General features: G+C 31.5%; 1 protein-coding gene across 1 annotated transcript; it reads right to left on the bottom strand.

Moving 5' to 3' along the window:
• Positions 1-1,227: 1,227 nt before the first annotated feature.
• On the bottom strand, positions 1,228-11,704 carry LOC132759309 (uncharacterized). The gene is made up of 7 exons (XM_060751061.1): positions 11,618-11,704; positions 7,681-7,751; positions 7,125-7,291; positions 6,371-6,536; positions 5,485-5,555; positions 4,397-4,527; positions 1,228-2,664 (listed from the first exon to the last, which is right to left on the bottom strand). The coding sequence occupies exons 1-7, from the start codon at positions 11,635-11,637 to the stop codon at positions 2,421-2,423; spliced, it is 870 nt and encodes a 289-aa protein (XP_060607044.1). The 5' UTR covers positions 11,638-11,704; the 3' UTR covers positions 1,228-2,420.
• Between the last annotated feature and the right edge of the window lie 1,424 nt (positions 11,705-13,128).

Raw genomic sequence — 13,128 nt, 5'->3', positions numbered from 1 at the left:
CAAGAGTTCTTACGAGTACAATCATAATTATGGAGTAACTACAAAATTTAAAACGGTATTGAAGTCAACCGGAGCACACACTTCTTGCTGAAAAAGTTATATTTGAGAGAGAGAAAAAGTCTCTTTAAATGCTAAGGTCTGTTATTAATAGAAAAAATAAATTGGAATTTTGTAAAATTTAAAAATATTCAAAACGACTTCCGCAAGACAGATTGTGGCCTTCTAACGAAACTATCAAGAGAGGAATTGACAATTCTTAAAAAAATGGAACTGAGCTAAAAGAATAACAGGATATATTCGTATTTCTCATTTAGAAAAGCTAGGGAATCTGGTGACGGAATGCAGACATTTGGTCGAACAATTTCAGTCTGTATTTGATAGAATAACATGTCATTGCAGTCGTTTTGTTCTGTAAAATTGCACAATCTATGCATAATAATAATTTGAAATATTCATAAAAAAAACTTTTAGCGTTCTACACTAATAATAAATAAAAGGTGTTTTAAAAGTACTCTTTTCTTGTATTTCTAAAGCAGGGACGCTATTGAACTACGATATTTCTAGGCAAACGGACACGACCAATTCCAAAAAAAAAGTGATAGAAAATTGCGTGGTAAAAATGCAAAACACTTGGGGGGGATCACTAAAGAATACAAACATTAGAACGGAACTTTACCAAACCACGAGGATCGCAGGTCGGCAGCTTGCTGAATATTTTAACTAGGTCTATTTTCTAGGCCACTGTTCGACAATGGCTGTCTATAAGAAATGAGGCTCCATAGTTTATTAGTTACAATTAATGATCCTGTTGAATTTCCTACTCATTTGTACTGTTGACATCTCCATGATTTTGACATTGCCGTAGTGGAGACCGGTGCAAAGTGATATTATTTTCATTACTATTAGCTCGGTTCTTCTGTTACACAAGTCAATGTTTATTTGTTAGTTCCATTCTGGCTTAATGCATAAACATTACAAAAACTTATTGAGATTGTAGTCTAGAAAATATAAGTGGAGTTTTGCAAAATGATAAAATGTTACTGTATTGTTTAACACAATTGACGATGATGTTCAGAAATAACAAGAACTTGTGATTGGAAACCCAACAAAAAACCTCTGAAATTGGGCCATAACCTTTGACATATAATAAAAGCAAGGATACTTGTACAAGGGGGGATTGGGCGTAAAGCACTCGCATTAAATATTTGAGCTAAAAATGAATAAACATTTTTATGTTGCAACATTTATTTCTTTTTGTTAGTGATGTTTTAATAAAATACTGCATAAGAAAAATACAATATTTTTGCATATAATTATTCATCAAATATGCTGTTACAAGATTGGTGAGTAGTAATCTACATCTGCAGCAGGCAATTACATTTTCTGTAGCATGAAAATACAAACCGTAAAGTCACCTATTTTTTTACACCATTCTTAGAAATAGGAAAGTTTCTACTTTAACAATTGAGTCAATATATATTAAACACTAAGCAAACTTCTGTCAATTAAAAACAAATTCAAGGATGATACTTCTGAATGTCTAAATGACCTGATGATGTCTGTACTGACATTGTACAAGTTAAAAATAGAATAATCAATATATAAACATATCTTATATGAGAACAAATCAAAGAGATTTTTGAACCTTTAAAAAAAGACACTTGAAACAAAAAGCAACAATGCAGTTTGCCAAATGTTCAATTAATCTTTTATTTACCAACTAATAGTAATAATGTTAAAACTTTAGCAAAGAAGTTATTATACAAAGGATCTCAGTAAATCTATATCAAAATCATTTTAAAATGTTCCCTCAACATATTATTATTTTAAAACAAGAGCATCTATATCAAAACATAAAAACACAAATATTAAAAGGTATTCCCTGAGAAAAATACAATCACTAAATATGATATTCTGTGAATAAAACAGTTAAAGTGCAAGGATTAAAACAATTTTTCTACAATATACATGTATAAAAGAATTACAAACATAAACAGTCAAAGTAAAATATAATTATGCTACGAGTTTCATTTGTCAGCTATACATACATGCAAAATAACAAAAATTCTGTTCTATGAATTTCTGACTTTGTAGAACTGCTTTTCTCTGAGAGTATGAATCATGAGTACACAAATAAATGGATGATGTAATCAAAATTATTTTCTACAAATAATTTCACACAAGTTTGTATAAAATACTAGGTAAGACATTACTACTAATACTAGTCACTGACTGTCTGGGTAAGAAAGAATGTTTTGTTACAAATACTTATTGTGTAAAAATAAATCAACATCTCATTTACAAAATGAAAGCTAGAATAATATGCTTGAAAATAATAACAACTTATGTGACTGTCATTGTAATAATAGTGCAATCTCTTTATTTCACAGATATAGTAGTAAATTGTAAATAAGACATGCTCAAGCAAGCCGTTTTTTCACCATCTTCTTCTTGTAAGCATCAAAATCTTCCTGGTTCAGTTTATATCCCCAGTGTTGCAGTGTCTGACGGACGACTGGAGATACACCAGGGTTGTCAAAGGCACAGCCACTTTTTACACATTTAGAGATGAGATTGTTACGCCATCTACCAGTATCACCAGCACATCGTAACCAACGTCCAATCTGTCGTTCATCATCACCAGTCCTCCTACCCTGATAAAATCTGAATAACAAAAATTTTGGTATAAGAAATTTGTATTTATAATTTGTATGACATTACCTTCCAATAATATTTTTTTTATAACAAAATCTTGGCCTAAATGATGAGTGAATCTGAAACAATTATAAGTAAAAGACTAAAAGGTCCATGATGATAACTGTTTACACACGACTTACTTAATAAATTTACTGCATTGAATAATTTTTCTTTATATAACAGATAAATAGAGACTTGTTTGTAACTAAATAACGATTACTTCAATAATCTTATTAGGACACCATTCTGTATGCTTTCAAAATCCTATATGCTTCCTAATTATAATTCATGTACGCAAATTCATAACTCTTCAGCAGTGTTTTGTAACAAATAAAAGCCAAAAAAGTAACAACAAAAACCAACAAAAAAAAACAACAACAAACAAGAAATGTCGAATGACACATATGCCCCCCTTTTTTAACCCTTGACTCACATTATTGGTAATTTTGTTATAGAAAATTGACAAAAATGGGTACATGGAAGTGTTCAATTATGGAAAAAAGAAAGATAATGAAGACTTTGTGATAAATAGCTTTCAAGATAATGAGCGGAAATCATACTAACATTCAAAAACCCTGTGACCTTGACCTTCAACCTAGTGAGCCCAATATCAACAGGGGGTCACTAACTAGTTATGACCAATCACTATGTGAAATATGAAGACTTTGTGATAAATACTTTTCAAGATAATAAGGGGAAATCATTCTGACATTTAAGGCCCCTGTGACCGTGACCTTTGAACTAATGACCCCAAAAGCTATACAGGTCATCTGCTTGTTAATACCAATCACTATGTAAAATATGAAGACTTTAAGATAATTGTCTTTTAAGATAATGAGCTGAAATCATACTACCATTCAAGGACCCTGTAATCTTGACCTTTGACCTGGTGACCCCAAAATCAATAGGGTCCATCTACTAGTTATGACTAATCAATATGTGAAATATGAAGACTTTGTGATATTAAATAGTAACAAAGATAATAAGTGGAAATCATACTACTATTGAAGGCCCCTGTGACCTTGACCTTTGACCTCAAAATCGATAGGAGTCATCTACTAGTTATGACCATTCAATATGTGAAATATGAAGACTTTGTGATGAATTGTTACCAAGATAAGGAGCATACACCATTCTGACATTTAAGGCCCCTGTGACCTTGACCTTTGACCTAGTGACCCCAAATTCAATAGGGGTCATCTACTCGTTATGACCAATCACTGTATGAAATATGAAGACTATATGATGAATACTTTTCAAGATAATCAGCGGAAACCATTCTGAGATTTAAGGCCCCTGTGACCTTAACCTTTGACCTAGTGACCCCAAAATCAATAGGGGTCACCTACTGGTTACGACCAATCACTTTGTGAAATATGAAGACTTTGTAATGAATACTTTTCATGATAATCAGCGGAAACCATTCTGAAATTTATTGCCCCTGTGACCTTGACCTAGTGACCCCAAAATCAATAGGGGTCATCTACTAGTTATGACCAATCACTATGTGAAATATGAAGACTTTGTGATGAATAGTTTTCAAGATAATCAGCAGAAACCATGTGGTCTACCGATGGACAGACCGACAGACAGACCAACATTAGCAAAACAATATACCCCCTCTTCTTCGAAAGGGGCATAAAAATGGCAATACCACACAGCTATTGCCAAAGTAAGTAAAATGGTTGAACTATCTTACCTACAATACCACATGAACCAGCCATATGGATCTTGTTTATGAATCCAGCCACTCTCCTCCCACATTTCTAAACTACCTCCACATTTTACACCATATGTATTCACTTTCTCATCATATTTGGAGCTGGACACCTGAAATCACATTGATAATTAACATGTAATTATTTCACATTGGAAACAAAATTTGTAAAGTACCTGAATATCCTATTTACTTTATATAGTACAGACTTAGTAGTTTAAATGATTAGTGTTATGCAAAACTTTAACTGAGAAATTTCAATATTCTCTGAAGGCTGAAATTCAGTCCACATCTACGCCAGATTATGACCCTTGAATAGTGGTCTCAAATAAATGTCCTTAAGACATGAAGTAAGTTTCAAGTGAATACTACCATTAGTTTTGAAGATTGATGTTGCATGTAAAACTTTAACTTTAATCAAGAATTTCTAAGACCATAAAGGGCCATGGATACTCAAGTCAATTTCCATATAAAGTTATGAGCTTTGGATAGTCACAAAACAGAGATATACATTAAGATTAAAGTGAACACTTTCAGTAGTTAAGAAAATTGATGTTGCAAGCCAATTTTTCACAAGGAAGTTCCATAAGGTCCATAATTCAGTCAAAAACCATGTTAATGTTAAATTAAGGGGTCTTGGATTGTGACTTGCATATACGTTCTCAAAGCTGTAAGTTAACAATCAAATATCTTTGGTGGTCAATCAAATATCTTTAGCGGTCAATCAAATATGTTTGGTGGCCAATCAAATATCTTAAGTGGTTGATGAGAAATGAGGTTGTACACGAAGTTTCAGTTTTTCACTGATTAGGATAGTCCTACAATTTTTTAGAGTTGAGCTAAAATAATTTCAAAAAAATATTTTAAGCAACATCAATAACACAAATTATATAAATTAAAATATCAGATTATTTCATCAATCCTTCTTTTCTGCCAGTTTTAATACTACATACAGCTGCAAATTAAAATTATTACACATAAAATTTTTATTTTAATGATATTGTGCAATTAGAAAAAAAGTTTTTTTTGTTTTTTTGTTTTTTTTTACTTTTGAGAAAAAGTAATTATACCTGTTTTCCTATGTTCAATCCTTCAAGCCAATCTTTTGGGAGTTCTTTCCAGACGTTGGAATAACTCTTCCCTGTAAATGAAAATATGATACTAACTTTCACCCCTAGTAGAACATTTACATTACTGGTTGTTAAACAAAAGTACAATTTTAAAAAAATAGTTAAAAAAGTGAAATTCATGAATTTCCATGCTTGTGTTATAGTTAACAAATAGTGTATATTTATGAATTCTGAAAAGTTACCATCCCAAAGTTTTCCACAAGTTTGCTAAAGTATGAGAAAGAGTTTTAAGAGCAGCATGCCTCCGGATTTACGTTTTCATGAAAACTTAAGAATTGTTTCAATGAGTAAACAAATACCAAGGAATGCACAAGAGCTAATTTAACATAGCCAACAGCAACTACTACTGCAAGATCATTGTTATTCGCGGGGCACTACTTTTCCTGGTTTTTATGGATAGGTCAATCCACAAATTTAAAATCCAACAGAATTTCATTTTGTCTGCTTTAAGATTATTTTGCATCACATTAAAAATTTACATTTTACCTTTTGAAAAAATAGGCAGTCCACAAATGCAACAACCCACAGAAATGCTTATGACAAAACCACTGAATTAAGTGAATTTACAGTAGCCACAGAATAAAAACTTGTCAAACTATGAAGAAAACTCTCTTTCTCCATTAGTATTCAGGTAGAATTTTGGTGAAAAAATAGAAAACTCTGTCATATTTTGTATAACACATTTAAAATTTACATGGGTTATGACTTTTAAATTTAAAACATTTCTTTATCTTAATATATAAATACATTTTTCTTTAAGTTTGATTTTTTAACTATTGTATTTCAAGCCTAAAAGAGCTGTTTTGTTCTTTAAGAGTCACTGTACCTGTAACAGAGGACTTGATTGGTCTAAAATATGTCCCTCCAAAACTGCCAGTCTGGAGCACTTCCTGTGGTGTCATGTTTGGTCTCAACTCAGGGTGGTCATGAAACACCAACTGACCTTTTGCGTTCCTCTTTGGTAATGGTTCTGTAAACTTCAACTCATCTGTCTGGTAACATAGTTAGATAGTTTGTAAAAAATATCCTTATCCCTTGCAAACTTATGCATCTGTTCAAAATCATATGATTATCTTTAAATTGTATTGAATTATAATGAACATAAAAGATACTGATTAAAAATGCCCAACAACTTTTTCACCCTGAATATTTCCATGACAAACTGTGTGACACAACTTTTTTTATTGTTATTATTATTATCTTTTTTTTTCATAAAAAAGGCAAAATGAATAAACTAAAATCTAAGTGATACTTTTCGAAAATTTATTAATTTAGATTAAATATGCACTGATCATATAAAGTAAAATAAAGACGAAACTCCATCATGGAAAGGAATTAATATAAGTATTATGCTTGTTTTCCAATCCATATATATTGTGATGTAAAAATGTTACCTGCTTGTATAATTGATAAATAAAATATGTTTAAACTAAATTCTTCACAAAATATTTTAGAAAAGGAATTTCAATTACTGATATGACGCCATTCTTAATTATAATTAAAATGAAATTATTGGATTATAACAAATTAGTAAATTGGAATAAATAAGCTGCAATAAAGCTCTGTTAAGCAGTTCTAACCTCATTATTGTCTGTATCATCAATGAGTTTAGGGTAAGATTTGGGTGTAGCTTTACTCTGTTTTACAGTTGAAGTTTGTTTCACAGATGATTTAGAGCTGCTCTTTCCTGTTTTCTTTTCAACTGATGACCCTGATGCTTCTTCCTTCTTTGATTTCTTTGCTTTACCTGAAAAAAATTATTTCCCTACTTTGTTTGAAATAATATAAGTTTAAGGTTGTTCAATTAACTTTAAATTCAAAAGTCATAAATACCCTTTTTTGTGATTTTCATGACCAGTATTTTGGTTTAGAGACTGTCAGTTGTGTCCAGTGTCTAAAGCTACATAATTTATTTAATAAATGTCTACAACTTAAACCACTTAACAGCATGTTAATGTAATGAGTTATTTTTTCAGTAACTTCAATCTAAAAAAAATTATTACTTGTAATAATATAATTATATAATTGTTATAATTGTTATAATTATCAGGTATTTTCATTTCCTGATCATAATATGGTGACAATTACTGAACTGATAAATATTCTGTTCATTAACAAATAAAAATGCATTTCTACCTTTATCTACTTTAGTTGCAGATTCAGCTACTTTCCTTTTAGCCATTATCAGTAATCTTCTATCCAATAAACTGCAATAAATAAAATAGCAAAGTAGAGTTTTCTTTCTGCATTGTTTATTTACAGAAAAACACAGTGCATCTTTTTTATTAAGAATCTATGAAGCATAAAAAAAATCACATTAACATATGAAAATCATTGAACAAGAGCCACCGCCACACTTTAATTTTTCTTATTTCTTAAGTCAAACACATCACAGAGAGAAGAACTACAAAACATACTTTTTATAACAAACAAACAAAACTTAAATTTCATTGTCTTAATTATTCCCTCTTATATATCAAAATATATGACCCTCAGAATACCGTACTGTGGCTCTACAGACTGAGCTATCCGGCATGCTTACACATCTTCTCCCCTTAATAGTTAACAGTTCTGAAGCGCGACATACTCCCCTGCTATATTGAAATTTTTCCTTAAATTTCAGAGTTACAGAGCAATGTGAATTAAAGTCTTAGCTTTATTCAGTCACGGTCCCCTGTTGGGTGCAAAATGTCAGTGTGAGAAAAATGAGCAGCCTGACCGGGACTGAAACCCGGTACCCTCCTAGGGAATTCCCCAGGATTTTTTTAAGCGCTACATTTTTTTAATTAGACGGGGGTTCATCCCATACCGCGTGTCAAAACTTTTTGCCATTTTAGGTGTCAAGATACTGCTGTGGGCTGTTTTAAAACAAATAATGAAAGCTTTTCACTTGATAAACATTTTCTTAATTTTTATTATTTACTTTTTCCATTTCCAACAATTCAAATAAATAAACAATTATATATCAACACAAGTTCACAACATGTGATCAACATTTATATGTATGTGTGTGTCCCATTTAAATGAGTATATTTCAGTTGTTTTTTTTTCTTCATTAACATCATTAAAAGTGGGCCAGTCTTCTAGGTTTGTTGTCATTCCATGCCTTGACTGCCTTCTCAAAGTTGAAAGATTCTAATGGGGGTCCTTGAAGGGAGACGGCAAGAAGATAGTTTAGAACTTTAACAGAGAGACAATTCCTGTTTTCAGTCTTAACTCTCTTCAGGCAGCTGAATCCTTGCTCACAATCTGAAATTAATAAATGAAAGTAATCATTTATGTTAACCTCATGTCTTTTATTTATATTGTTTGTTTACTGTGAATTTTTGAAAATTTAAAACTTCGCGCCTGTTTAAACTTAACTTAGTAAAAAAATTTATATTTGAAATGTTGAAAAACTTGTAGCAAAGTGTTACACATCTGCAACTGTCATTGGAATTTCATTAATATTCAAGAATGAATGAATTTGATAATAATTACCTGCAGTAGAGGTTGGGAGGAGGAGACCCACAGCAGCAATTCTGTAAAGAGCTGGATGACAGGTAGAAAGGTTGCCAGTAATCCAGGTCATGGTCTAGTTGGCTGACTGATCAGTCCCCTCTAGACTGGCACGTACCTGGTGCCAGTGGCTGCGGCACTGCTCCATATCTACTATAGCTATAGGGATTAAACGATGATAGAGTATAATCGAAAATTGATTGGTTATAGAACAAAGTTTAATAATCGATCATCGGTAATTTATTTTCTTGCTGTTACTTAAGTGACTAACTGTATTATAACAACACTCTAAATTAAAGCCTGAGTTTTGTTTGAAACATTAATTTTCATTCAATTGAATATGAAAGCATACTGGTGACCATTGAGTTAACATCAGGCATGCTAGTTTAAAGGTATACTATGCTAAAATTTGACATTAGAAAATATTTAAAATTGCTATACCGTCTATTTGTAGATATAAAATAAACATGTTTTGACTTCACACAAAGAAGATATGTTATGTATAAAATTATTCTACACACTATAGGTGGTTGTTGCAATATCAATATATAGTGTCATTAAAAAAACTGGCAGTTTTGTTAAGAACAATTCGACCAACTTAACTTGTTCCCATACATAGTTTATTCATTCCTTTATAGAAAGTGAGATATAATAATTTCATAGATTTTAATGAATTTATTTGATTAAAATATTTTACTCAAGGATGAGCATAGTATATCTTAAAACTAATTTATTTCAGTTGATAAAGTGGTGGTCACATGGAAATGGAATTCTTATAAATATTAAAGCATGATATGTACATTATACTTTTTACTTTGTTATCATAAATGTTTCGATTATATAATCGATGATTGATCGAAAAGGGTTGTTCGATTATTTTCGATGATCGATTATGATTTTTGTCCGATTAAGAAACCCTAATATCTACACCAAAGTGCCTGGCCAGCTCCTGTATGTCCTGACAAACCAATGCTAAGGGGTAGGACAGTAGATTGCACTTCACAAAGCTGTCCGTGAACAGACTCAATTAAAGAGGGCCTGCAAAATTAATATTTTTTTTCATTTTTGGGATTCAGTGAACAGAAACAGATTACAAGATATTTTTAATTAAAAAGAAAATGACCAATTGACTGTGACTAAGTGGGATTGTTGATGTAAAGTTTTTGTTGTTGATTTCACTCAGTTGCAAGTTGATAATGAACAGTCGTAAATGTTTTCAATGTTAAAGTAGCCATCAACCAAATTTATTTCTGAATATCTATGCAGTTTAATCCAAGTAAAATACGATTATCATGTATATATTAAAAAGCAAAATGATCCTGAGACAGTTTCAACGACATTGCTCACAAAAAAAACTCTTAAAATTGATAGTGAACTAGGCTTCCCTTATTCATGTTAGACATATTATTTTAGACATAACGATCGTAAGAAAGTGAAAGATGAAATCACAGGAGCTTGAAATTCTATCAATAACCGCTCAAAAGTCCGATTTAAAAAAAAATCCATACCTATAATATATAAAAAAAAAAACACTGTTTTTTTAAATATAGGTATGGATTTTTTTTTTTTCGGACTTTTGAGCGGTTATTGATAGAATTTCAATCTCCTGTGATGAAATTGATCATTACACTAATATCAGGACCATTAACCCATTCAAAACAATAAAAGTTATTACACCTACCTGAAACATGTAAATATCACACATGCCGCGGTTAAATTGCACCCTTCTCAATACACGGTAATTGACAACACCTGAAAGTGCACATACAGTCGTCTGCAGACATCGATGACTGGTGTCTGTGACGTCACACAGTCTAAAGGCAATCAGTGTATCGGGTTGTGTATACGCCTCGGGTAATTATCTACACAGGACATGTGTATTGGCTTGTTTATTTGGCTAATTGGGGTTAACTTATAGACACAATAGAAAGGAATATCGGTCATTTTTTAAAGCGCTATGATATTTTTAAGCGCATCGGGATTTCTTGTTCAGAAATTTTAGTGCATCGGTGCCGATGCGCTAAAAGCGCCTGGGGAATTCCCTGCCTCCGAATACCGTACCATGGCTCTACCCACTGAGCTATCCGGCTGCTTACACATCTTCTCCCCTTTAAAGTGAACAGTTCTGAACCGTGTCATAATAATATACTTCTCCATTTAATATGATTTATTAAACATTTAAATACTTCAATAAAATATCTTTTTTTTCTTATTTATATTAATTAACATCTTAATACTTCAATAATAATGTGTTCCTAAAAATTTTGGCACAACTGTCCGCTTATTTGCAAATATGCAGACAGTTCTCCCCAGAAATAGGGAGAGAACAGTCAGGGAGGAAACGTCAGGGAAGGGACTGGTAAGGGAGAAAATAGTCTGACTACCTCCTGAAATCCGAATTATTTTGTGTCCGAAATAGACTCAAATCTGGTAAACGTAAACTTATTGTGAATAGTTACTGTACCATTGATGAACCCAATCCGATTTGTATAACAAAGACTACCCGAAAGTTTAACAAACCAAATATCTACACAATATATATAAATTTTACAGGTAATACGAAAATGTTTGTTACCTAATACCAATTAGCAGCATCAAATTTCCCGCTAATAATCTAAGCTATATTCCGTAACGATTTATGGACTTTCGAACCACGAACATTTCGGACCACACTTGGCACACTTGGAAACATAATTATAGAACATTTCGTTCCTAGTCCGTATCCGTAATCAGGACATTCTAGGTGAATTACATATTCAACAAATTTTGAATGAGGTTCATAGTAACGTTTGGGAATCTCTTCAGTTGGTCGTACCAAAGAGCTGTATTTAGAAGTTTCTGGTCATACAGTGAAACAGGGACTACACAATACCATACAACAGTAATATATATGAATACAACTTGAAAATCTCGAATAGGTATACGTACACAATACCACAAGAGTCATATACAGGATATTGTACACTTTTATAAGATTTTGATTATTTTAGTTCATCCCAAAGTGTCACACAGTCATAGAGGGGATGTACAACACTACAATAGTCATACATAATGGTACAATAAAAATTTGATCATTGCAATGATACAGAAGGATACAATAAGAGTTTATTTATTTTGGTCCATACCAGAGAAACATACAGGGAATACACAATACTACAAGAGCAAGGATATGGTAAGAATTTGGTCCAAGCACGTTTACCTTAATATGAATCCATGGTCCTAGATGGTCATACAAGAGATGCACAACACTGCAAAAGTAAAACACAAGAATTAAATAATAATTTTCCATTTTAGTCAATCTGAAAGATTCATCCATAATTCTACCAGAATAAATCAAAAGGAGACATTAATTTCATAATTACAAATCAAATGGGCCAAAGATATAATAAACAGGGGATACACAATATTTATTATTTGTAATTTTGATATGTCCTAAAACACAACCCTTTTTACATCAATAATGAATAATGTGTTTTGCATACAATATACAAGAAGCTTTATCAAACAAAAGGTTAAATGCCAGTTAAAAAACATTAGCTTAATTATTTACCGGCAATGACAAAAGAAAACAAACGTATCAATTAACACAACAGCTTATAAATCTTGATACAAATAATATAAGGAATAAATAAAGCTTAAAGCAAAATTCAAATTTAAATGAGCATGTGAAGAAACAATAAATAATATAATTAAGGGGAAATATTTTATTCAAAGATAACTAAACTATGAGAATTTGAAATACGATAAATCGTACTGAAAAAGATGTTGTGACACATCTGATTAAAATGAAAACTTGCACGTTCATATCATTTTGACGGTTAATTTTAAACAGGAAAATGACAATTATATTACCCACAAAATAAAAACTTCGTAAGTGGCATATGTGCCCAAATCCACTGATAGTTGTTGCAAATGAAGACACATTCTAAAAGGTACTATCTGACACGAATGCGTGTATGTAGTGTAGGATTTACCATAACTGTCATTTTAAGTCCCGGATGTAATAGGTCTGTGCTGACATTAACGTGCTTTTAAAGATTTGAATCTGAAACTAATTAAAGTTTAACTTTTTATGATTCAATTATG

Source organism: Ruditapes philippinarum, unplaced genomic scaffold (assembly GCF_026571515.1).
Source record: "Ruditapes philippinarum isolate M1 unplaced genomic scaffold, ASM2657151v2 ctg1443_1_1_1_1, whole genome shotgun sequence".
NCBI classification, from domain to species: domain Eukaryota; kingdom Metazoa; phylum Mollusca; class Bivalvia; order Venerida; family Veneridae; genus Ruditapes; species Ruditapes philippinarum.
The sequence above is the reverse complement of the archived record's forward strand: the minus strand, read 5'-3'. Positions and strand labels throughout refer to the sequence as shown.